General features: G+C 40.9%; 2 protein-coding genes across 4 annotated transcripts; both read right to left on the bottom strand.

Moving 5' to 3' along the window:
- Window positions 1–1,324: 1,324 nt before the first annotated feature.
- On the bottom strand, window positions 1,325–11,756 carry LOC134185756 (uncharacterized). 2 transcript variants are annotated; one of them, XM_062653625.1, is made up of 4 exons: window positions 11,699–11,756; window positions 10,440–10,815; window positions 10,314–10,373; window positions 1,325–3,098 (listed from the first exon to the last, which is right to left on the bottom strand). In XM_062653625.1, exons 2-4 carry the CDS (start codon window positions 10,783–10,785, stop codon window positions 2,485–2,487), a joined length of 1,020 nt encoding a protein of 339 aa, XP_062509609.1. In that variant the 5' UTR covers window positions 10,786–10,815; window positions 11,699–11,756; the 3' UTR covers window positions 1,325–2,484. The 2 variants fall into 2 exon arrangements, with proteins under 2 accessions (XP_062509609.1, XP_062509608.1); XM_062653624.1 differs by having other exon boundaries at window positions 11,672–11,741.
- Window positions 11,757–17,196: 5,440 nt separating this feature from the next.
- Window positions 17,197–22,039, bottom strand: LOC134185840 (2' cyclic ADP-D-ribose synthase AbTIR-like). 2 transcript variants are annotated; one of them, XM_062653721.1, is made up of 4 exons: window positions 21,658–22,039; window positions 18,079–18,164; window positions 17,537–18,011; window positions 17,197–17,468 (listed from the first exon to the last, which is right to left on the bottom strand). In XM_062653721.1, exons 1-4 carry the CDS (start codon window positions 21,974–21,976, stop codon window positions 17,386–17,388), a joined length of 963 nt encoding a protein of 320 aa, XP_062509705.1. In that variant the 5' UTR covers window positions 21,977–22,039; the 3' UTR covers window positions 17,197–17,385. The 2 variants fall into 2 exon arrangements, with proteins under 2 accessions (XP_062509705.1, XP_062509706.1); XM_062653722.1 differs by having other exon boundaries at window positions 18,085–18,164.
- Between the last annotated feature and the right edge of the window lie 4,729 nt (window positions 22,040–26,768).

Here is a 26,768-nt window from a genome sequence, read left to right as displayed (position 1 = left end):
ACTTAGTGACATCAATGGACAGTCTGAAACCAGTTTCTCTCTTCGTCGAAAATTGACAATCCGAAAAAAATCGAGGGCGGAGCTAGAGAGCCTGGGTCGAGTCTAAGTTTTAGTATGTTAGCTATGCATGATATGACAGAAAAGGGTAGTGTGATGAAGTGCCAGTATAGTGAGAGCGTGCGCAGTGCATTACCTGAGTATTGAGTTGTGTTCATTACACGGATTTGTCTGAGAGGCTGGAATGCGACAATTATATTACTGTAGCATAAGCTGTTGTACGCGGCCTTTTCTCACATTTGAATAGCAACTGATAATAAACTGCAACGTGCTCTCTTTGTGTCGCCGTCTTGAAACGATAACAACTATGTCTAGTGATCAACTCTGGCTTAATTCGCACTGGAACTGTAGCTGGAGCGTCTGTAGTTCGTTATGTCAGTTGACTCTGCCCAATAACGGAATTGTATGATTACAGATATGCAGGAATGTGCGTTAATTAACCTAATTAATTTGCCTCGGCGAAAAACGGGCTGCTCAACTACAAAGTTTACTTATATTTGCAAATTTGTTTTTCGACGATTATGTTGATAGTTTAAACTTCTAGAGTGTTGAAAACATTTAATAGTTGCGATTAGCGATAATTGGGACAGAGTTATACATTACGGTAGTCTCGCTATCCAAGCCTCTTTAACCTTTATGGTCCGGAGAGCTGGGTATTGGTACAGCTGCTTGTTATCGGTTTCTGCTACCTAATACATTGATTGCTGCGCGATCTCGTCCTTATTTCGTTTCGTTAATATAAACGACCGCGTTGATTGTTTGGTTTTCTGCTGTGGTGTTTGCTTGCTACGTCATCTAACCATGCATGCATAGACCAGAATTACTTTAACTACGCGATGTGCTCTGTCAGACGTCCATATCAAACATCGATCAAATGGAATGAATGTAGATCGAGCCATCATCGTCTACATCGGAACTGTCTCCCTCACCAGCTGATACGGAACACTCAGTATGCACCCAAGATCGGCAGCCACAGTTGACATGTAGTTTACTGAGAACGAAACAGAAAGTTTGTTTGAAATATCTTACAAGAGTAAGGCGCGATCTTCTTCGCACGGGTTTCGAGGACTCGCATCAGTGGCTATTTTATCTCTATAAACCATTGATCACACAACCAATTTGATATTACAAATTTATCATTAAAACTCATAACAGAAGGGCGCAATGAGCATTATAAGTTAACTCTAGTAGCACCGCTTTATTGCTTCAATGAATCATGCAAGAGGTTGCTGGAAGAAGCGTTTGGTCCATGGTACACGTATGCGTAATACAAAAATTGTATTAGGATATAATAGCAATATCTTCCACAATGAAATGCACAAACAGTAACCAAAATGTAACAAGCACAATCATGCACATGCCAACTTAGATAGCTAGATTAACAAGCGTTACTAAACTAGTTGACTTGCTGAATAGGGTTACGCGTAACTAGATAAGCTAGTTTACGTTGTTTGATTTGCCGAGCAAGTCTTAAACCGATTACAGTAGACTTTGCGACGCACACAGCTCTTCAGATGTCGCTTTTTGGAATGCTGACAAGATGTGCTAACCTCAGCGGCTTGTTCTCCCAGGCTTGGAGGTCCAGCTACTCTAATGACGTTACGTTGCGAAATGAACCTAACACGCAGATAATGGCTGGATTTGACTCGAAAATTCACCGCACGTCGAACGGCTTGCCGTGAATGCGACTTTGTCTCTGTCTCTGTCTCCGTTTCCTCTCAATCTTTATCTGGATATCAGTTCTTGTTTTAGCCTCCATCCCTGAGACAATATTTGTCTCTCTCTGTGTCTGCTCTTTTTCTTTCTTTGCTCTCTCTGTCTCTGCTCTCTCTGTCTCTGTTTTCTCTGTCTCTGCAGTCTTTATCTCTTCTGCATCTGCTGTCTTTATTCTTGCCGTTTATTGCTGTTGCCTCTATCTTTACTGTCTCTATCACTGCTGTCTGTATCTCTGCTCTCTTCATCTTTGCTGGTCCTTTTTCTGAGGTCTCTATCACTTTCTATCTTTGCTGTCTCTATCTCTGCTGTCTCTGGCTCTGCTGTCTCTGTCTTTGCTCGTTTCGTCTCTGCTGGCTCTATACCTGATGTCCCTGCTGTCTGAATTCTTGCTGTTTCTATTACTGCTGCATCTATCTTAGCTGACTCTATCACTGCCGTCAGTATCTTTGCTGTCTCTATTACTGCTACCTCCATTTCTGCTGCTCTATATATCTGCTGTCTCTATTTCTGCAATCCTCCATCACTGCTGTTTCTATCACTGCTGCCTCTATTTCTGCTGCCTCTATGTCGGCTGTCTCTATTTCTTGTGTCTCTATCACTGATGTCTCTATCACTGTTTCCTCTATTGCTGATGCTTCTATCACTGGTGTTTCTATCACTGTCGTCTCTATTACTGATGTTTCTATCACTGGTTTTTCTATCTCTGCTGTCTCAAAAAAGATCAAATACGCGCGATATACCGTCAACAGTCCAAGTCCAAGTCTGCGACAAACCTTGTAGGACACGACTATTTCTGCGGTCTTCATATCGGCTTTCTCTATTTCTGCAGTATCTGTCACTTCTGTCTCCATCACCGATGTCTCTATCACTGATACCAATATCATTGATGTCTCTATCATTGCTGTCTCTATCACTGATGCCTCCATCACTGGTGTTTCTATCTCTGATGTCTCGAAAAAGATCAAATGCAATTGACGATACACCTTCAATTGTCCAAGTTCCAACTTGCAACAAACCTTGTAGGACATGACTTATTACTGAGATAATAGGTCGAAAAACCCACCAAGCTCTCGAGGAAACACCAAATACTACAATCGATACACCGTCAATAGTCCAAGTTCCAACTTGCAACAAACCTTGTGGGACACGACTTATTACTGAGATAGTATTTAGAAAAACCCACAACACCGTCGTAGAAAGACCGAATACAACGAACGATACACCGTCAACAGTCCAAGTCCAAATTTGTAACAAACCTTCTAGGACACAGCTTTTGTCTTGAAAAATAGGTCGAAAATCGAACTCAACCGTCGAGGAAACACCAACTACAACGAAAGATACACCGTCAACAGTGAAAGTCCAAACTCGCTACAAACCTTGTGGGACACGACTTATTGGTAATGGTCACGTGAATTTTACGCATTTACAAAGAACTACAAATATATCTGATCTGACTACTAAGTACTCTATACATAAGCCAAATCTACACTTTCGCTTTCAATCAGTGCATGGCCTCAATAAAGCAACCTCTCTTGTAAGGTTCTCCTCAATGTTGCAACATAACCGACCCCCTTTTTTCCATTTCAATGCTCTATTCTTCCGTATTTGGAAAGCGTAATACTCTATTACGTACATTATGTGCACTTCGCAATTTTACAATGGATTATTTTAATGAGGGAAGAAAAATGTTGGGCGAGTAGCTATATATGTTTTGAGAAACTGGATTTTCAATATCAGGCGCTTCCAGTAACAACCGGGTGTTCGATTTAATAAGTTATTGATTGATTGATTTTTTTAAATATTAGTAGTCTTGCATTAGGCTACTATTCTTGTAGTTAAAGTCTCACTAAGAGCGGTTTCACACTATTGGCTAAACCGTAGCAAATTTTCTGTTAAGTTATGTTATCATTAGCAGTGTGAACCAACAGGTTAAGTTTGCTTAACTTCGGTTAGAACGTGGTTAGAGCTTTGTTATCGTAACCAACCTCCAGACCATGGTTAGCATTGGTTAGACTCGGTTAAGATAGCGCTTGCGCCATAGGTCAATCCAAGTGTTCATCTGGAAGCCTTGAGAATGACAGGTAAGTTTCGTCGTCAATGTGGCTACCTAATGTCTGCTAAGGGTTTTGCAGCTAGAGAAAAGGGCTCAGAAGAGGAGACGTCAGAGGAGACTCCTTCGTAGGCAGGAACGAGGAGTACGTCCTTTCGTTTCACTCTTTTTACTTCTGTGTGCTTTAATAGTGGTGGTTAGAATGCGTCCCGCCTGTTGCACATAATTGTCAAACCGAATCCAGGTTGTGGGATACAATGCTTATGGAAGAATCATATACTGATTGGAGAGAGAATGACAGGTTTCAGACGGGTTCCAGTCTAGGGAATATCGATCAGTGATCTCTGCAGTTTGTAGATGCTCCTGGCTATAAACGGTGAGTTTGACTTTACTTCAATGTGTTCTAATAGTGGTGGTAGAATGCGTCACGCCGGGAGCACGTCATGGTCAAACCGAAAGAATAAAGAATCCAGGTGGTAAGACAGAATGCCTTGGGAGGGATCACATACGGATTGGTGAAAAGAATGACATGTTTCAGACGGGTTACAGTTTAGGGGATATTGATCAGTGGTTTCACCAGTTCGTAGATGCTGCTAGCAGTACTATATGAATGAATGAATGAATGAATGAATGATACATTTCTGTCGCACCTATAAAGCGTCCTCTTTGACCACTTGGATCTCTCCAATACGAATGTCTATTTTTCATGGTCTAGTATTCCTAGATTGTGCCCTGTTCTTTAACGATGTTCGCCTGTGTTTGTTTCCAGCACATAATTTTCTGTACTGTCTCAGTGGGTAATCACGGCTCTGTCAAGGGCGCACACACCCCTCGGCGCCTTTGACTCGTATGAGATGATTTGTACATACTATAGATGTCATATGTCTAATAGATGTTTAACCAAATATACAAGGAAGTATTCAAGAAATGTACCGAAAGTAGGTCTGAACCTTCGGAAGTCATAGCAATTTAGATAAGTCTGGTCAAAAACAGTTGGACCGGTTAATAAATTAGTCAGACCAGTTATAGAAAATGTGGAGAAAACTGGGCAATCTGAGGAAAACTGGGGGAATTTGGAGAAAATTCCACGTGGGCGAGTCAACTATAAAAGCAGTGCACCGCGTAGATAACGTAATTCTGTCCTTGTGATAAAAATGTGTACTCTAGGCACGTTTATGTGATATTCTTTGTTAGGACCGCAAACAAATTTTGCTGTATTAGACAAATAATATAACTTACATAAGCACGTTTGTGTGACAATCTTTTGGAGTGTCAAGAAATTGCGCCCTATTAGAGAAATAACTATTCTATAATATAATACAGCGATGGATCGTGCTATTTCAATACTGGCAAGTTTGTTTTACTAAGGACATAATATTATATCCTTGAAAACGTATATATGAATGCTATGCCTTTCACAGGAGAGACATTTCTACCAGTGGTTGTTACCACTCCACGTGTAAAGCCCACTCTAGCTCCACGTGTGAAACGTACCCCAACTCAACGTGCGAAGCCCACTTCAGCTCCACGTGTGAAATCCTCCCCAACTCCACGTGTAAAACCCGCCCTGCTTACACTGCAGTAGAAGCAGATGCCTCACGCTGTAGGTAATTTCCTGCGATAATGGCAGATGGACGTGCCAGAGGATCAACACGACCCTCAGTCCTTTCTTTCCAGCGCGCGTTCACAAATCCATTGTAAACTTGTCGAGGAAATCCTATCACTAAACGCTGTAAAATTCCCACTGCTTCTAGAAGTTCGTCTTTACAGAGAGACTCCCCAAGGCGTCGAGCAATAGAAGGAACCCACATTCAGAAGTAACATGGAGTCACTTCTTACAGCTGATGAGATCTCAGAAGCGTTAGATATAAAGGTTTTACTAACGAAGTCAGCGGATGGACGGTGAATTGTATCACAAAGTTTCAATTACACATTGCACGTTACTATCCGATCCGCCGTGGCTCCTATCTCCCACTACCGAAAGAAGTACAAACGAAAACGGCCGTCGTTAACGTCAAAATCAGAGACAACAGCTGTCTACTCTCTCTTCGCGGTGACTTTGCGCTTTCAAACTCTGTAATAACTTCTGCGCAATAGGGCAGACAGTGACGATATTGATATCGTTTGAAACCGCTAGTTGCCGGACTTTCTATATAGCACATCACTGGGTGCAGCACCAAAGTCTATAGGTCTGATCACAGGTTAGGGTGATAAGGCCCCATTGTCGGTTCCTTTATCATTATCCCCTGGTACAACTATACAACCCCAAGCCATAGTGGAAAGACAACCATGGTTTGGAGCTCTTTGGTAGGATTTTTTGTAGTCCGGTGTAGGTCGTAGTAGTTGTTTTAAAATGTTATTGTCGTTGCCGTAACTAGTTACCGCGGTAGATAGAATTTATCGAATCCACAACAATACATCTCTGGTATATGATTGCTCGTCTGGTCGAGAAGCATGAATGAGTAGGATTCGCATGATGCCTTTCTATAGATATCGGCAAACTCTTCATTGCTCATGGCGTTGTTGTGATCGCCTGCTATCTGTCAAATATCTTTGCTCTCTAGAACATGGAAGAGACAGAAGGCTTTGGTATTTCGACAAATGTATTTAGGAACGTCTTAATAACTCTGAGTGAGGTACATACAATTGCAGTTACGATTTCTGGACAGTCAAAAGTACTCTTAGATGGGTTCCATATGCCTGCTGTCTATTTTGATATCATCAAAGACGATCAGCTTGCTAGTATCACCGTCTAGTTCCTCGATGAGTATCACCTCTTCAGGTTCGAGTATTTGGAAAGACGAATCCACTCCCTCATTCTCCAAGAAATCGTAAAAGTATTGTAGCAATCGACATTTATCTGGGTCGGGATTGATAATGTAAATGATCGACTCGTCGCGCTTCATCCACCTCATCAACAGATTACACGTCAATGTTGTTTTTCCACATCCCGTCGGCCCAACCATGATGTAATGGCAATGGAGGAGTAGGAAATGCCAATTGTCTCTCGACGCGTCTCGATGTACGTCATCGAAATTGATGAGGTCCCTTTATAATATATATATATATATATATATATATATATATATATATATATATATATATATATAGTGACCACATAATGTCGGAAAATTGGCTGGAACGAAGAGGGAGATCGACGAATTCCTCCGAATCATTCGGGACGTCGAATTGTTAGAAGCTGCGTCTAATTGGGACGGACGAAATTTGCAAGAGAAAATAGACAGTTGATAATGGGTGACCATCAGAATATTGATAAATTGTTGGAGGAATCGGACCCGGTTACAACGAGATTGTCCACTGTGGAAGGTCACCATCAGAATATCGATAAATTTCTGAGGAAAGTGAATAAGAATACTCTGGCTATAGCGGAAAACCAAAGCTCGCTCGCCAAAATTCGAGAAGCTTTGAGGGTGTTGAATGACACCGTCCGTAAGCTTAGTGTCGATGTAGGTAAATTCGAAAAGCTTAGGGTGTTGAATAGGGCCGCGAGTAAGCTTGGCATCGATTTAGGCGCTGAACAAAATCGACCAAGAATTGGTGGTGTTTCATCGAAAGATGAAATAGTCAAGGCAGCCGATGATACAAATTACGCTGAAACCGATGAGTGGATTATCTAACCTCATACATAGTGATCATTATAACGATCACTTTCAATCACATCGACGGCAATCTGTCAGAGAGTGACATCCGCATGCTCAGAGTCACCCAACTGTACCTCATTTACCACAACAGATGTTGGTGTTATAAAAAATTGTTCACTTCTTTCAAACACAAAGCCTTGGCGCTGCATATGACCACGTGTGGGCTGGGGTTGTGGGTGCCCTGTTTGGTGTCTGTGTGAATTCCATTGCACTCGCTGTGAGCGGATTGGGTGTAACTCTACACGCACTGACCATGAGGAAGAATTATCCTAAGAAGGTGGAGGAATGTCAATTAGCCTACACCAGCTATCAGAAGAGTTGAACTCATTGACGTGGTGTCTTCGAGGAAAAGAGTTTAATGAGGATATTGTGCTCTTTGACCTCAAATTTGACGACCTCGTCACAGAATGCGTCCTCCCATTCTGGATAAGTTATGTAGAAAGTACTATGAAAAGGTTCAAAGGCGATTTTCGGGGACCTTTGTTCGGATTTGAAAAAGCAGGCTGCCCCCCGGGCTATCGAGCTGTCACTGGGGTCGTGTTTTACACCTAAATATAACCGTATACATAGTATATCGTATAGCAGTCATTACTAACGCATCGGTTCCCATATATAAGAATGTGCACCCCTTAGTTTGAAGACCCGCCGCGTGGGTAATGAAGGGCTATCTTTGATAGCGGCAGATGGCTATTCCAAAAGGTAGAAATGATTAAGAGATGATTCTAGAGTCTGTGTATTCAAAGATAAACGATAAACTAGCCAAGGAATTGCTAGATTTGAGAGCGATATCAGATCTCCGTCGAAATAGCGGGCAGTCGATGATATGTTAATCCATCTGTCGCTATCTCACAGACGCATGGTCGTCCTGGAAGTTCCTGATATCGAGGAGGTCTTACATACTTCCTTACCTCAACTCCAACACCATCTTATAAAATGGGTGCGTAGAGGCTGGCTAGTCGGGAATATCAAATATCTTTGGCTTAATATTGGTTGACTGGTTATTGCATCGGTCCTGTGTGAATGGCATTGGGCAGAACACGGCGGTTGTTATAGTATGCGCTGAGACCTAGTTTGTCTCGCAGGTAAGTCTTTGTGCAATCGGCCACCATTTGGAAGCCTCTATTTTGAGCACGGTTGGTTCGACCGTGGAGAGTAGAGACATAGCGCCACCAGGTAATGTCGTTCAGCTTCTTGCTCATTCCTTTGCAGAGGCTTTACGTCTCTGCCCGGCTCCATCGTCTACATAGTAGCATTTGATGAATAGGGCGACGGCTCGCAACTCTTCGAATTCTAGTTTGAAGAGACCGGAAGTGCGGTTGCTCCAAGTGTTCCAGGACAACTATTCTTGACGATGAGCCTGGAAGTTATTCATCATCTCTGGACGTACCGATTCGTCTAAGGTCTTTGTGGCCAGACCCTTGTACATGTTGTCGATGTCCATCTGAATCAACTCGAAGTCCCAGCGGTCCACGTAATTGTCGAAAAAGTCGTAGTAGAACTCAAGCATTCGTAGTTTGGGTAATTGATAAACTACGATGTGCTCCTGAAAGGCTCTCCTGATGGTGATCTGCGGCTTCCGGGATTGCCACTCCTAGGCGTCACCGATCTCATCATATCCATTGACATCAGACCACGCCCTTCGCATGACTCGACAATTTGTCTTTGGTGTAGGTGGCGTTGGTTTGGCGCTCCAATGCTTCGATGAGTTTCTCATACGCGCTGTTGCCTAGCAGTTTGAATACAACAGCCAATAGAGCCTGGGCTTTGTCTTCATCTCCTGTGCGTCTTGCAGCTGTCAATTGCTCGACGAACCACTCGAAGCTCTTTTTAGTTGGTATTTGATGCTGCGGTATTGAGCCGTGACCTCCAAATCGTGGTCGATATTATATTGTTGGTAAGCATAGAGGAGAATCATGTTGGCAGATAGGGTACCAACACCTACCTGGTGCTGACACATTTCCTGCCAGTGTGTTTTAAACAGTCCATCATCTTTTGGGGACGTCGGCCTCTTGCACATCCCAATTTTTGAATAGTGGAGACATCTGCGAGAACTTATCGTGGATATTGAGAGGGACACGGATGTCGACCAATGCATACCTGAACAACTTGCTGGTGGTTTGACCATTGGTTTGGACAAGATTTTGGACGAGGTACTGCGCATCAGCTTGGCAATTGTCGTAGTGCCACACAACTCCTGGTTTGTGGGACAGGTGCATGGCCATTGTAAAATGGTATAGACAGTTTGCGTCGTAGACCAAAACCTTTTGGAATAGGCTTGCATTGTCGTATTGGTGTGATTGAATGCGTGTGACCCCAGCTTCGTAATACCTTGTGAAAACAAGACTTGGCCCACCTACGACTGCACCTTTTAGCATGCCGTAGGCATACATTTTAGGAGCCACGAGGTTGGGTTCTTTGAGGTGTTGGTGGGTGCCTCGGAGTAGGAACTGGAGCGATACACCTTGAGTGAGACTGCGCCTTTTATGATGTCGACTTCATACCCATGATAGAATTTTCTCATCTTGGTGAGTGCTTCTAGAAATGGATCGACATCGAGGTCGTTGTAGAACAGCAGCCAGTCGGCAATGGTGGTCATGCCTCGCTTTCGGGATGTGCGTTGCATGATTGCCACTCTTTAAGGAAAAGAGAGTACTGACCTTTTAGTTTGGAATACCAAGCGGGGTAGTCAGGTAGACCCAGGTATTGTCTCTTGTCGGGATTTCTGTAGATCTACACTGTAAATGTTGTTTTTAAAGTCGTACGTTCAACTCTCCTTTTTTTAAAAGGCGTACAATAAGCAGTGCAATGGCAATAAAAGCAATGCTCACCTGTAGACAAAATGGGTGGAGTTGCAAGCTCACTTTTCTGATCAGTAGTGCTAGCAGACACTAAATATATAACATCAAAATACACTATCTGTAGCTATATGTGATTTCACCAAGCTCTATGCCTACCAGAAAATTCTGATATCGCATGATCGGACGGTCGATATTCTTTAACGAGAGTCACCAAAGCGTCGCCAAATATATTTACAGCCTCATTGGTCCAGCCGAGTACACATAGAGCTTCAATCAGTTTTCGCCGAGTAGCATCGCTTGCATGATGACTGCGCCAGGCTTCAAGCATAAACTTTACTTGCATAAACCTCCCAACCAAACTCTTGTTTTCAGTAATCGTCACTATTTTTCCCGCATTAAACATGACAGGATCAAGAGTATCTGCCAACTGTGGCCAATCCGCTTGTATTTTGGCGATGTGTGATACGGCACTGATGTCTTTAAGGGTCACTTGCTGATCCATTTTACAGGTCCGCTTCAAAGAACTCTAGAGCTGAACCAGAAGACATCAATCACATTACAAACAAAATTATGCGTTTTTAAAGTTTCGAATTTCTACTATGTGTAAGCCACGCAACCCTAAAACCTGTATATTTGTGTATAGCTATAAAACTAGATTGCTTTGTATACAGTACTGTATATACGTATATATCATGCCATGCATTGCAAGAAAAACCATGCACAAGAGGTGTAATACAAATATTGTGAAACAGCTGTCCAACTGCTGGTTTGAAATTAAAAATCAAATCACACAATTAGTGCAACAAAGGTAAACAATACCGTAACACGATGCACATTAGCATTATGGAAATTAAGCACTACCCACCGTTGCCACTCTGACCCACAAACCACGTTAATTAACATAGCGCGTGTTCTCCTCAAGCTGCTCGTTCGCAGCCGCAAGACTATAAAAACCACAGGTAGATTACTATGTGAAGTGAAATAGCCAAGCCACAAAACTAGGTCCTTCATGCGTGGCTAAACGGTAACATTACGAGAAGAATGAGCGATCTCCATCCTTTTGGACGTGTTTTGTTCTACTCGGCGCTTTCAGCACAAAAGCAGCAGTTGGCTTGATCGCAGTAACTAATTGCCTAGCGTAGTTAATATGATCTCCTAGGGATGCGCTCAGTACTCACGAGGTCGCGACTGGCCCCACCTACATATACAGACTGCGCCACTAAGACACTCAACGTACTATGAATATCTACAGTACGTTCTACAAGAGCTAGCAACTCAATATCAACAAGATACTCTAGCCTAGGTCACTCTACAATCTACGCTAAATCCAGTAAAATGCGGCACAGTTCTGGTACTACTTCAACAGTCTTCGGTATCAAAACACTGACCTATAGCTAGTTTCCAGTAAATCTCACCAGTCTGAGTCGCAACTTCGCAAAGAAACAGCGCAAAGTCGGTGCTCGCTGTGTGTCGCGTACTCGTATCATTAATATCAACCTGTAATCAAATCACACAATTGACCCCAGGAGAAAGTCTCGCCGCGAGCACGCTGGGAGATTCTTGTGAGTTTAGCGATACCTTCGAAGCGCTAGAGTAGCGAGAAGGTAGCGAGTCGCTGTGAGTTACTACGGTATTTTGACGATAACACGTGGCGCTTCCTTGAGATTTCGCTGACTTGCACGTCGCGTCAACGCGATGATTCACCTCTAGCTGCTCATTGTATACTCGCTGGAACTCATCACACGTCCGCTTCGACTCACAGTGTAATCGCAGTGAAAGTTCTCAATATATTAAAACACAACCGAACTAAACATGCAACTACCTATTTTTCATCTTCTTAGCTAGGACAATACATTTATCAGTCATGGCTTTATTTACCGTGTGTATACAGTCTTTCAGGTTTTACTGCTGCCCACCCAAAATAGTTGAGGACAGTGACCTAATACAGATACAAATAAAGTTGATTGAACTAACTATAAAACTGCACATGCATGCAAACGTCTACTTATTATGTTAATCTTTTTAAAAATAATTTCAATCATTAATAATGTCTTTCTATGCATCCATAAATTCCAGTGTTAATTGCTCACTCCTTATAGCTCCAACAAGGTTGGGATCAAGGGCATGCTTTGAGCCATCCTTGATGCCATTTACAGTTGAAGTAGCAAGGACTTCCGGCAAAACGGAATGATGGCAAAACGTCCATGAGGCCTAAAACAAGCTGGCTGCGGCGACAAAGCAGTCATTTCCACTCGCCTCACAGCGAGCCTGCTAGCCTTAACGCTGTAGCATTGGTTGCCAACAAACATATGACCATCTGGAGCAGCTAGAAACATTGTACAGTTAAAATCACGGTAAACAAACCTAGCATACATTGATCAAATTACAGTAATCTTCAGATTTGATTGTAGTGTCCAATGAGCACTTGAACTCTTCATCATCGTGGTCAATACAAGATTTCTACAAAGTACAAAATCAACACATCAGATTAGCATTGAGAAATTATCACTAAGATATTCAAAAAAAGCAATGACACTGTGACAATGTATGTTTACAGTTGCAATCACTGAATATTCCCAATAGCTGATTATTCCTATACAAATATTGGCTTCCACTACAATGCTTATAGCTGTACAAACTGTCTCACAGTACCGTCTACAAATTGAAAAGCTCCAAAATAAGTTGCAGAAATGATTGTAATACAAGATGCAATTATTGTGAAAGGTTTTGACCCAGAGTTGAAACAATGATTACAATTGGTTCTGACAAAGTCAATAATGCTTATACTACAGTCTACTCTGCGTGTGTCGAGAGCTTATCTATGTTGCTAAGCCCCTTCATATTGGGCAAATGGGGTCTTTAACCCCATCTGGGCGGTAACCAACCCGGCAGGTGAGCGCAGCAGAGTACATGTTTCTGTGTAGTCCACACGATGATCAATAACTAGCCAATTCAATATAGATTGAAGGCATTACAGTGACCACAAACTCGTGACCAGCAAGCATAGTGGATATAAATGACCACCAGGAAAGCGCTGAACGTCATCGTCAACAAACTGTTCGCCTGAACACAGAAACTACCCAACGACTGAAATTAGTCATAGCCTCATGGATAAAGCTAGAGAAACATGAGACAGAAAGACAGACAAGTTTCATAATTTGAACCTCCAAACCATTGCTGCTAACACTAAACCACTAGTACTATAATCTCAATTACGCATATGGTTTAATACTAAAGTCACCGCCATAGCTTTGTGGTTAGTGACAATGGCTACCACTCCAAGGTTTGGGGGTTCAAACTCCAGTGATGACAGTTACGAAACTTGTCTACCTTTCCTTCTCATGTTTCTCTAGCTTTGTCCATGACGCTATGACTCAATTCAGTCGTTGGGGAGTTTCTGTAGTCTTTCTAACATTCTGTTCACAATGATATTCAGCGCTTTCCTTGTGGTTATTGATATCACTGAGCGCGCTTATTCAAGGTCACCGTAATGTAGGCAAAGTACCTGATCAAAGTAGCTAGTCATTGATCGCTGAGTGAACTAAACAGAAATATGTACCCTGCTGGGCTCACTTGCTGGGTTGGTGGGCGCCCAGATGGGGCAAAGACCCCACTTGCCCATCACGGAGGGGCATAACGACATATGGCATACGAGTTATTGATATATAGAATAGCTCATCAGTTGTTAGAAGAAAAAGCAAAACAGAGAGAGAACGAGGTAAAAGAGAAAGGGGGGAAGCAGGAAAGAATATGGGGAAAGGATAAAGGGAAATTTAAGAGGGAAAACAAAGAGGCAAAAAAAAGAGAAAGAGTCTGTCAGTTAATACATTCACAAACTTACTACTTAAAAACAAGCAACCTTAGTAATGTAATACGTGTTGTGCCATCTTGATGTGTATCTTAGGGTAGCACCAAAATCTACAAATTCCTGTGGGTTCATCCTATAAAAATGGATGTAGAGTACATCAAAAATGACCTTAATTAAAGAGAGAAATAACACCATCTACTTTGAGATAATCTGAGATAGCTACAAAGGTAAACATTTCTCAAGTTTTTCATGCATCTCATATAAAAACATACACCTGCATCTTCTATATATATATATATTACACTTCCAAATCAACTGAACATGTTGGATCTATGTTGGCAGTACTCTACTACGTGTACTTTTGCTGTAACTTTTACCACGTGGCTTTTATTAAGATATAAAGCACTGCCAATTTACTTACCATCACAAGTTTCCTCACACCCAACTCCCATGCAATTCCTCTGTATGCTTCAAGTAGACAAAAACACATGCACGTATATAGTTTGCTCAGTATCCGCTAATTTTTGCAAGAAATTCGTTGTGTGCCATGCATTAATTGGCTACAGCTCCTAGAAAGCAGAAAAAGTTTGTCATGACAGCAGCAAACCCAAACCAAACAGACTTCTTACAGTATATATATATATATATATATATATATATATATATATATATATATATATATATATATGTATGTATGTATGTATATATATATATATATATATATATATATATATATATATATATATATATATATATACTGTAACAAACCCAAACCAAACAGACTTGGAAAGGAGCTGTAACTTTCACCACAGTACAGTACTTCAAACCATTCTATAGGTTGACATAGCGCTAAATTCTAGGTTGGCAAAAAATTATTCTTCAAGAATAGTTTCAGTAATTATGCAACAGGCTGTATCTACTACATCAAATCACATAATCATTACATTTTCCCATGCATACCCAAAGTCTTCTCTAGCGCATATGTTACGGAGTCAAAATTTCATTCATCTGGCATCGTCGTTTTGTTGATCCGTCTTTCTGTTTTGCCGTAAATCCATATGACAAGTGCTGACGCACGCATATAAATATATAAATATATCTTACATATAAAGCTCAAATTGTCTGTGTGTGTGTGTCTATGTGTGTGTGTGTGTGTGTGTGTGTGTGTGTGTGTGTGTGTGTGTGTGTGTGTGTGCGTGTGTGTGTTCGCGTTTGGCGGCCACGTCTTTTGTCCGTTTGCAACCGAAATCAGCAGGCACACTCGGAACGCACAGAGGAAAGTTTACGTAACAAAATTAAAAAATTTATGCACCGGGTCCCCTCTCGAGGGGTCGACCCCGCGTAAAATTTCTCGACGAAGCAAACGCTACATATTCCAGTTCGATTGAACACACGTCCACACCAGTCCTGTGTAGACTGTATGCACCGTCGTCCTTCGCAAAGCTTCGAGCAATCCAATATCTCTTGCTGACGAAACTTACTCTTCTAGCGCTTTCATTTCTCTCCAAATTCTGATTGCATTTGCACCAAATCCAACCTACACGTTTTTTTCTGCAGCATGCGCTACACCGGGAGTGTGTCGATTTCTATCGAAACAAGCGCGAAGAACAACATCAGAATTTATTCAGCACATCCGGGACTTCGCAACAAAGATTGCACGTGACGTGTCCACAGACCTATCTTTACACTACAGTATCTTGCCCATACGAAGGACGGGTCATGTATGCTAGTAAATATATAGATATATAAATATATAAATATAATATATCTTGAGCTCAATTGACATGACAAGAGAGAGGCTCGCTTCGCTCGCCAATAAAAGTCGAGATACACACAACTGCTGCAAGTGACGAAAGCGTAAAAAGATTGTGACGTAAGAAATGAGCAATAAACAATCTATAAGTTAACTAATTAAAAGTACACGCTCATCCCTAGAAACCGATCATTTTCTCAAAGTGTTTTTATACTTGTTTCATTCATTCTTTAGCTATGTAGGTTAAGTGTGTCTTTATTCTTCGTACTTAGTATACCGCTGAGCACTCAGTCTCCCTGATACTGAATGGTCGACATAGGGCGCGAGTACGGTCTGTTCGACAAGGACAGGAAAAACTCGCTTTGATTTTTCCTGACGTCCACAACTTTCAATGACCATCGTGACAGCAATTTCGTGATTTTATACGTTTAGTGTCTAACGTTTTGTCGTGTTTTGCGCGCAAAAGGTCACGCTAGATAGCAAAATCCCGTTCCAACGAATTCGTCTGTATGGGATTTCGACATTTCCGACCGATCCAGAGCTGTTTCAAAGTACTGAATGAGTAGCTTCTATTGTGAAAAGTAGTGCCATTGCATTTTCAGCATCGGCAGACGTAAGACGTGAACATGAAACAGCGAATGAGTCGTCAGAAGGCGCGAGTGCGGTCTGGTTGACAGGGTCGTCAAACTTTGATTTGCTTTCCTGACTCTCAAAAGCATTTTAGGTAGTTTCCATAACAACGAAGACAATTTTTAGGTTTAGTAGATAACGCCTAACATCAAAATTTTACCAAGACAAATTTGTCTTGGGTTCATAGGCGTTCTACGTCGTTTCTGAAAACGACTAGACTTTGCAGACTGTGTTAAAGAGAGCGAAATGTGTATGTATTGCATTCAGAAAGTTCAACGTCTCAACCGAAGACGAAAAACATGAAAATCCCATTGGGACGAAAGATTCTTTCCAGTCCCATTCGAACGAAAGAATCCTAGTAAAAAGATGAACAGGTCCTTGTAGTCCTTTGACTGAATTTGCCAAATGCATGGAAACCCATGCACGCACAAGCTCAATGAAAAATTTTATCGACGAATCCATAATCGATGCCATGCATACGAATAGACTATCCCGGAACGCCCAGTTGCTCTGACTGACTTTCGATTGGTTGAAAATAAGCACGCGATGTCATCGACAATGAGTCACATCCGGCTAGGACGCTCGGAATTAGAACGTTTCTCTATTCCAGCGTCGTGGACGCTCGCCTAGCGCGACGGACGTTCACAGTGTGACGCTGACGCTCGCTCATCGTCAGCGTCCAGGACGCTCGCAGTGCTAGCGTCGTACTGTGAACTGCGGGCTATAAATGTTCTGAATCGAATAAACGTTGCTATAACAAGCAGCACATCAAATTCATCCATGTAACCTAGTATCATATTGTTTGTGCTAGTTTAAAAAAAAGAAAAGACATGCAGTTTGCCCATATACCAAACAAAATCTGTTTGTTGTCCTACGTCCTTCCGTAAAGTTCGTCGAAGATCTTCTTTATCCTACGTACTTCCGAAAACTTTTTTTAAGATTTCCTGTACGACGTCACGAACAGATGAAATTTCCGGTAGTTCTTCTATCTCACCTAAATACATTTTAAAAACATATATACTGTAGAACAGACAGCTGCATGTCAGCTTATGAAATAATTACCCTTATCAAGCTGGGCTGTAACACATTCTCGTATTGTGCTCGCAACGCGAGTCACGAAAATATCATCATTTTCATCCGTTTTCTTCTCAATGCCAACAATTTGAGCCAACTTGTCTAGGATTGTGACGGTAGAGCTGTTGCAATCGTCGGCTGTAATCTTGTAAAATACTGGTATGATTTTCTTGTAACGTGAGCCGAATTCAAATGCTGCGTTAACTTCTGCTTCTGGATAGGGTTTTCCCTTGAACTCATGACTGAGGATAACGACAAATAGAGGAGACCGTATTATGGCTGCAGCAATCTCTTTCTGTGCCTCGCGTCCCACTTTCAAAGCAACAGCATCCAAAAACGAAACAATTCCATACTCCTCGAGCTTATTGTTTAATGGACGGGCAAAGCCTTCTTTGTCTTGGCCTGCATGACATAAAAACACATCGTACTTCCAGCCTTGAGAAGCTAGAAAGGGACTAAGAGGCTAGAAATCACAAAAAAGGATATTTAAGTATAATAATAACAATTCACACTATTCACAAAGTATAGACCGTTACTTTACTATTGCCGTCTGTGGTATCTGTCACTACTGCCGTCGAATTGACGCCAGATGATCCGGCCTGATCAGAAGATACACCTGATAGTCAACAAGTTTATGAACAGTACCCAGCATGAATGTGCGCGTGCACACCACGCACGCACGCACGCACGCACACACACACACACACACACACACACACACACACACAATAAATAAAATGTAACCGTTTTCGTAGTAATGACCAAAATTTGATGTCTACCTACTGTAAGACCTGTGTTTCTAAATAGGCAATCTTTCATGAAACGATAACTTAACTATTAAACCTATAACAGCCATTCGCTAACAACAATATTAATTAATATATCACCTAAAAACATAGCGACTATAAAATTAAAAAGGTTAACTTAAAGTCACCAGTGGCATTGCAGGAAACTACAACGGTTTTGGAAGTTCTGGGCACAATCCATGAGGTATTCCATAAGAAAAGCAGCATACACATTGATTAAATTGAGGACATTTAGAATCTGCAACAATTAAACCCCCAGTGGGTTGTTGATCAAGATAGATCAACAAGGCTATGTCATGTCTCCTGTCAACATAGATCTACATGACAGTTAAAAGCACTTTTGAGGGAGTGTTTACAGTAGCCACTATGGACTACCAAACTGATCTGATTGAGCATGACACATAAGGAATTAACTTATTCGAGTGAAGTCAAATGACTTGTATCAATATATGTATGTATGCTGTATTGAATATGCGCGTGCGCGTTTACAGAACACGCGCCAATACGCAAGCGAGTAACCCGATCCGGCAAGTTTAGCTATATGGCATAACCATTCTTCAGAAAGAGCACAGCAACCACTTAGTAATTAGAGTCTACATCCGGTTTAGTTGTACATAATAATAATATATTTTCAATGACCATGCAAACATCCCATCTTTTCCGAAAGCCGACAATTGCCAATGATGAAACACGGGATAAACAACAAACTTTCCAACAGTCGAGATTCTTCAGTAAAACGAACGTATAAGTATTTACGCTTTATTAGCGCAGACTAGGCCCAGTCAGTTGGAATTTGCTCCTACAGTCATTACACAAACTTACATTCACTTAAAATGCCGTTCAACATTCGATTTTACTGCAGAGTCGATCGACGCAATTACCAGCTACCAAAGCGGCAATACGCTTACCACAGAAAGCGCAATCCGAGCCACTACAAAATATGAGTGTATGTGTGCCGCGGATCACCACACGTTGATTCGCCGCAGCAGATATCAACTAATGCCCTTACAGTTGCGTCTTCCTTCTTCAACTGCTTCCATTCTTCAATTAATAAGGGCGCTGACTTTACAAACTCTGATTCACCTTGAAAGTCCTTCAAAACTACATTTCTCACATCGTCCATTAACTTATCATAGTCTCTTAGCAACAGCCATCTTAATTTAAGTTATGGAGCGCTTCTTGGAATAGCATATGTACGCTCTGGAGCAATTTCTTGTGGCGGTGGTGAAGTCCGCCTCGGTCTCTTTCCGGGTGCTGTCTGCTTTTGATCGACTCGTACACTCAAAACCTTGTCAGTTTACGATGGTCAAAGACTAGCCTTGATTGTTCTTATCCTGTTTCCCATCCCGTTCGGGAGCTGCGAATGCTACAAAAACGTGTCGAGGAAGTTGCTCGCTGGGAACGCTTGTGACTCTCCATGTAGGACTCAATTCGGCGGCTCCGAACTGACTTCTATAGACTCTCGTCTGTTCAAAGTAGAGACTACGTCGCGCACCTGATACGAGCAAAGCTTCCAATTCCGCTTGCACGCGCAATGCTGGTCGAACCTTGGGCATCCAAACGCCCAAATGATCTTAAATTTACCGTCGGCGACATTGGCAGAACTATGGAGGTAATTTGCGGATGAATTTCTTTCTATCGTCGTAGGCGTGTTTCACTCCCAACATCACCGTGTCGATATCGCGATGACATCCCAAGACGGTATTCAAGGGTAGTAACATGGTGACCGTTTTGTTGCCGGTCGAATTATCTTGTTACGTCACCCATTGTTGGTGTCTCAAAAGACTGCTGATTGGCTTAACAAATTCCTGAGAGTGATTCACGCCGATATGCTATTGTTACGTCACCTACGTTTGCGTCCCAAAACGATTGCTGATTGGCTGGACAAACTCCCCGAGCGTGACACACGCTTACAAACAAACATAGATAGATAGTTACAAACTAGTAAATGAAGCTTGTTTACACCGTCGCTTCAGAGCTACGAGCGTGTGTGCGTGCGTGCGTGTGTGTGTGTGTGTGTGTGTGTGTGTGTGTGTGTGTGTGTGTGTGTGTGTGTGTGTGTGTGTGTGTATTGTGAAGTAGCTTAACTTACAATACAAACTCAAGTGCATCATCAGAAACTTTCGAATCTAAAGTGCAAGCAAAAGAGCAATTAAAATTTTAAAGATTTTAATAGTAAACTAATAATAAATACAAAAATAATAAATAAAATAAAATAGATAGTAATATAATATAAAAATAATAAATAAATAAAATAGATAGTAATATAATATAAAATAATACATAAATATAATAGATAGTAATATAATATAAAAATAATAAATAAAATAAAATAGATAGTAATATAATATAAAATAATAAATAAAATAAAATAGATAGTAATATAATATAAAAATTTACACTCTTAAAATAAACACTCTTTTATTGCTTCCTTGGTAGCAAAGCAGCTACTGCTGCAACAAAACCGGACATGATAGCTAAGCTGAAAGCTACAAGAATTGATGAAAGTTCCCTATACCACTCCCCATGGCCATACGAGGTAGTGCATGCAGTATACCTCTTCTTCGTTATCCCTTTGAACCAGGTAAGCAAGTTGATAAAAACAACAAAAATAGACAAAAAATGCAAGCAACTTATTAAAACAAAAATTTATCTACATTTAACATAAAAGAAGTACATGAATTGCTGTCTATTCTTGTATATTTACAGTATTCACTGCATATTGTACACAAACACACACGGAAACGCAAGCACGCACTCACGCAAACAGCTTGTCGTCTATATCAGACTCTAGATATGGACAATCACATGAAGTCATAGTCCAACATTTACACATTGCTAACTGTCCAAAAAGTAACTAAAGCAAGCACATGTATCAATAAGAGTCAATTTGTATTTAATCCTGCCATGTTTCAAAAATAGAGTTAGTCAGTACATTGTCAATATGCATTTCTTTATCTAATTCAGAGTCCACCTTTCTATTTTAAGACCTATATGGCTACTGATGCGGAATTCTGCTTGATCACAACCTGCCATCCACCATGGACATATTCCTCAAACAACTAACACTCTATTGCCCAAAACTTTGACTTGATGTACGTCTGCCTGAATACTACTCAGCTTTAGCATTATTTGACAAGAGAAATACCATCTTAATAATGTCCTGCTAATTGAAACGGAAGAATCAAGTCGTTCAGCACTATGAAACCATAGAGTCTACCCAAAGGATATAACCAGAGCTATCCCTGCTGTATGAAAGCGCTCATTGTTTAAATAACTCTGGTGATCTAGGTTACTGCTTACCTTTAGTTCTTTCTAAACAATGTGGACGAAGAAGCTTCTCCACATCACATAAAGCTTTGTCTTTCGTGTCTAGGAGTACGTCGCAAAAGCGGTCAAACGATCCAGAGATTTGTTTGCATAATACAGCAAGAACATCGAGCGCCAAGTCAGTTTCTGATTTAGTAGACTTGTTGAACTGCTCCTCTTCGTCTTCAGTAAGAAGACCTTTGCTGGAAAGAAGGGTGACCAAGTGATGTCGACGAGGACAGAGCTGCTTCGCCACTCGCAACTTGAAGGGCTTCAATAGCTTTTCCCAAGAAGGATCTATTCCTTCAGCCATTTTCTTGAGAGTCACAAACCTGAAAAAACGCGAGTCGATAGCAAATCCTGAACGAGCGAAAATGATCACGTGATCATTGGTGAGGCCCGTACCTAGGATCTTGTGCGCAACCGGAAATGCTATGTCTATATATTTGTTTAATTAAATGATGTCACAGACTCTGCTATTTTTCGAATTTCAAAACGACAAAACCGGTAGCGTGTTGTAGTCTGGGTAGTACTGAATAGATGACCAAATATACCGCAGATATTATAAGGTGTTGCATATTTTTTCTCTTTGAACTGTGATTTTGCATACAAATTGCATGAGTGACCAAACAGAATACACTGCAGATAATTAGTTTGTTTAAAAATTACATATTTTAACTATAATAAGTTTACTAGAGTACACTGTTTTATGAAGTTGTCCAAGTAAACAATTTCTGGGTATAAACTTCTGGACAGACATCTCCTATCATATAATTTCAGATCATGCAAGAACATGTTTGCTAAGACAATGTACCTACTGGCAGTCTATTGCTCCTAATTAAAAGCTACCAGCATCTACAGTTATCAGTACAGAATAGATTTATCTATTGCTGGAAGGGATTCCCTATTTTGGACAATCGATGCCTCGGAGTCCTATGTTTTAGCATGTTTGGAACAGGAAACATAGACGTAGACTGTCATGGGCTATAGCCTCACATCATTTGTGGGCGTGATCATGAACAATGTAGACTTTAGATACGTGTGAGGACAAAGTTGCAAATGTATGTAGTATCTACCTCAACCATTTTGCAGTAGATCTGTCAGTTATTCTACTGTCAATTAGAAGCCAATAAAAGTGGGTATGTTTATAAAAATGGTCATTTTTCGTAGCATCGTCAAGTTTAGTCCCCCATTTCTATAGTTCAAGCTAAGCCCCTGCATAAAAATGCTTTCAAATATCTATTTGCCTCCTGGGAATTCGCCACTGTAGACTAAAGGCGCAACTTGTATATGGCTCGCCAAACACAATGCTAACCGAGCATTTACTAGTATTTATATATTTATATATTTATATATTTATCTATTTATTGGCGAGCGAAGCGAGCCTCTCTCTTGTCATGTCAATTGAGCTCGAGATATATTTTATTTATTGGCGAGCGAAGCGAGCCTCTCTCTTGTCATGTCAATTGAGCTCGAGATATATTTTATTTATATATTTATATATTTATATATTTATATATATGCGTACGTCAGCACTTGTCATATGAATTTATGGCAAAACGGAAAGACGGATCGACAAAACGACGATGCCAGATGAATGCAATTTTGACTCCGTAACATATGCGCTAAAAATTGAATAACGTGTCCCCTTTCGAGGGGTCGACTCAATTGTAATTTCGTGACGATAAGAGTGAAACGACTCTCGATTTTGCTCCCTTACGTGACTAAAGAGCAAAGGAGACTGATGCGTGACAAACGGAATGGAAAGAAAAAAGCTAAAAGAAGGGAAAAGTCTGTTTTTTGAGTTTCCGCGCGTTACTTTGACAGAAATTATTGTGACGCAACCATTATCACGTGACTACGCGACCATTGTTACGCGCCTATCTCAGCTAATAAACGAGTGAAACAATTGTAGCGTGAACGAAAAATTGAAGACAACTAGAGTATTTTGCGTTCAATTATCCGATTCGGGCAATCAGTTATCCGAATTGGGCGTTCAGTTATCCCATTCGGGCATTCAATTATCCGACTCAGGTATTCAATTATCTGATGTTCTGTCTTAGAAGTACTAAATTTATAAAAATAATTGTTTCAGTCTGATACGTAAAGTCAAAACCGCGCACATTTCTTTCATGACGTCTTTCTATGATGCTCACTCACGTTTCAGCTGAACAATAAATGATTGATTCAAGAAAGGTGAGAAGACGAACCAGTAAAATTCGAGCTCTTGATTAGCTAGGAACCTGCTACAACGCATGATGGACTGTTGCATGGTATCATGCAGGACGCGCTGTTTACAAAGTATGCGGATTACACCACGATTGACGGAGCAAGGCGTTGTTGTAGGCTTCCTAGATATGTAATTTAGTTCACTCACAACAGCTTAGTTAGACCTCCGCGGAAACGTGGGACACCAAGATTAGTGCAAAAGAAATTATCCTACAACACTTACTAAATATTTACACTAAAGTCAAGATTAATTACAAAATTATTGCGACTAGACAGCTGATAAATGATGATATTTGAGCAGCTGCCCAACCGCAGACTATGTAAGTTATTTAGTTGCACAACAGCCGTAAGCAACGGATAATTGAACGCCTGAATCGGTTGATTGAACGCAAAATACTTTAGAAGAGCAACTGAAAGTCTGTTTCCTGAGTTCCCGGGTTTGTTTGACAAAAACTATTGCTAAGTAACGCAACCATTGCTACGCGAATTGGTACAGACAGAACACCATCGCTCGCCAAACACAATGCTAACCGAGCATTTACTAGTATATTTATATATTTATATATTTATATATTTATATATTTATATATTTATATATTTATATATTTATATATTTATATATTTATATATATGCGTACGTCAGCACTTGTCATATGGATTTACGGCAAAACGGAAAGGCGGATCGACAAAACGACGATGCCAGATGAATGCAATCAATTTTGACTCCGTAACATATGCGCTAAAATTGAAGCAAGGGACCCTTTTCGAGGAGTCGACTCAATTGTAATTTTTTGGAGAGAAGAGTAAAACGACTCTCGATTTTGCTCCCTTACGCGACTAAAGAGCAAAGGAGACTGATACGTGACAAACGGGATGGAAAGGAAAAGCTAAAAGAAGAGAGAAGTCTGTTTTTTGAGTTTCCGCGCGTTACTTTGATAGAAATTATTGTGACGCAACCATTATCACGTGACTACGCGACCATTGTTACGCGACTATCTTAGTAAATGAGTGAGACAATTGAAGCGTGAACGAAAAATTGAAGCCGATTAAAGTATTTTGCGTTCAATTATCCGATTCAGGCAATCAGTTATCCGAATTGGGCGTTCAGTTATCCGACTCAGGTATTCAATTATCCGATGTTCTGTCTTAATTAGAAGTACTAAATTTATAGAAATAATTGTTTCAGTCTGATACGTAAAGTCAAATCCGCGCACATTTCTTTCATGACGTCTTTCTATGATGCTCACTCACGTTTCAGCTGAACAATAAATAATTGATTCAAGAAAGGTGAGAAGGCGAAGTAGTGAAATTCTAGCTCTTGATTAGCTAAAAAACCGCTACGACGCATGATGGACTGTTGCATGGTATCAAGCAGGACGCACGGTTTACAAAGTATGCGGATTACACCACGATTGACGGATCAAGGCGTTGTTGTAGGCTTCCTAGATATGTAGATTTAGTTCGCTCACAACAGCTTAGTTAGACCTCCACGAAAACGTGGAACACCAAGATCAGTGCAAAGGAAATTATAGTACAACACACGCTAAAAATTGACGCTAAAGTCAAGATTAATTACAAATTATTGCGTCTAGACAGCTGATGAATGATGATATTTGAGCAGCTGCCCAACCGCAGACTATGTAAGTTATTCAGTTTACCATGATATTGCACAACAGCCGTAAACAACGGATAATTGAACGCCTGAATCGGATAATTGAACGCCCAATTCGGATAATTGAACACCAAATACTATAGAGCGTTTTCATTGACGTCACATTTTTCTAAAGCACGTTAGTGTCGGCCATTTTGGTGTCCATGTGATACTTGCATGGGTGTCGGTCTAGGCAAATTTTGACCTCCCTCACCTCTACTACACTTCCTGACAGCAGGAAACTATCAAAGTACTCCGACAATCTGCTATCTGATGCGAAACCTCGCTATTTAGCCAAGCTGGAACTGATTGGAAGGTTTGATCCACTGCAGTAGGAGAGACCATTGCTACAGAACACCACGTTTCCTCCTGTCTACAGTTCAGACATCGTCTCCTATTTACTCCTTCAGACGAGCTTCATAACAGGCAAGCAGTTTGGAGTCCGCAAATGCAAATCTTTGGAAGTTTACAACCAGTCTAGAATTGGCGGAGTGAAAGATGTCCGTGCGCATGTTGTGGGAGTTAGGATTGTTGTGGAAACCTCAGTAGTAGTTATGCGGTAGTTTATAGTAAAGATTTTTTTGTTAGAGTGTATATTTCACCTACAGTATATACCTGTCAGACAATCGTCAGCTCTAGCTGAGAGGATTGTGAAAGAGAATACGATCATGTATGTTGCAATCTGATGTGAGAGTTCTATAGCATTGTGCTATAGTAGAGTAAGCCCTCTAAGTGTAGAATATTGTAAGACACCCTGCAGTCTGAAATTTTACAAGTTCCTCATTCTCAAGAATGCAATAAACACCTCACTTCATGGTTGATTTGAGAAAATTAAGACAGGAGGTGTTGTGCATTGCAGCTGCATGGCTGGACTTGGAGAAGTTTGAACACATGTTGCTGTATTTATATTTTCTTTGAAGTATATACTAAAATTTGCACACAAGAGAGACGCCATTCCAATTTATTCAGAACAAACCTTACAGACCAGTGAAAGAATTAGATATGTCATCTGTCAAAAGCCAAAAGAAGAAGATTGACAATGCGATTGCTACAACAAACCTCTCTTGCGCGTCTGTAATGGCGCGTCTCTTTGATTCTGCGTTGGTAGCAGTCTGGATCAGTTCATCAAACAGATCAGCTGGTCTGCCAGAACTAAAGGGCCTACAAAGGTTCGTCCATTTACCAGCTTCGTTTCTTTTAGGTCTTCTCGCGAAATCGCTGCCAT

This window comes from Corticium candelabrum, chromosome 10 (assembly GCF_963422355.1).
Source record: "Corticium candelabrum chromosome 10, ooCorCand1.1, whole genome shotgun sequence".
Lineage (NCBI taxonomy): Eukaryota > Metazoa > Porifera > Homoscleromorpha > Homosclerophorida > Plakinidae > Corticium > Corticium candelabrum.
Note: the sequence above shows the minus strand (reverse complement) of the source record. Positions and strands in the feature narration are given on the sequence as shown.

Coding starts and splice junctions, on each gene's coding strand:
- LOC134185756 (XM_062653625.1), bottom strand. CDS start 10,785: ATGGATCAGCAAGTGACCCTTAAAGACATCAGTGCCGTATCACACATC. Junction 10,374..10,439: donor TGCGATATCAGAATTTTCTG/GTAGGCATAGAG, acceptor TTATATATTTAG/TGTCTGCTAGCACTACTGAT. Junction 3,099..10,313: donor TCCACCCATTTTGTCTACAG/GTGAGCATTGCT, acceptor CTTTCGTTGTAG/TTGGTGTTTCCTCGACGGTT.
- LOC134185840 (XM_062653721.1), bottom strand. CDS start 21,976: ATGGCTGAAGGAATAGATCCTTCTTGGGAAAAGCTATTGAAGCCCTTC. Junction 18,165..21,657: donor TTGTTTAGAAAGAACTAAAG/GTAAGCAGTAAC, acceptor GTTGACTATCAG/GTGTATCTTCTGATCAGGCC. Junction 17,469..17,536: donor TACAGCCCAGCTTGATAAGG/GTAATTATTTCA, acceptor AAATGTATTTAG/GTGAGATAGAAGAACTACCG.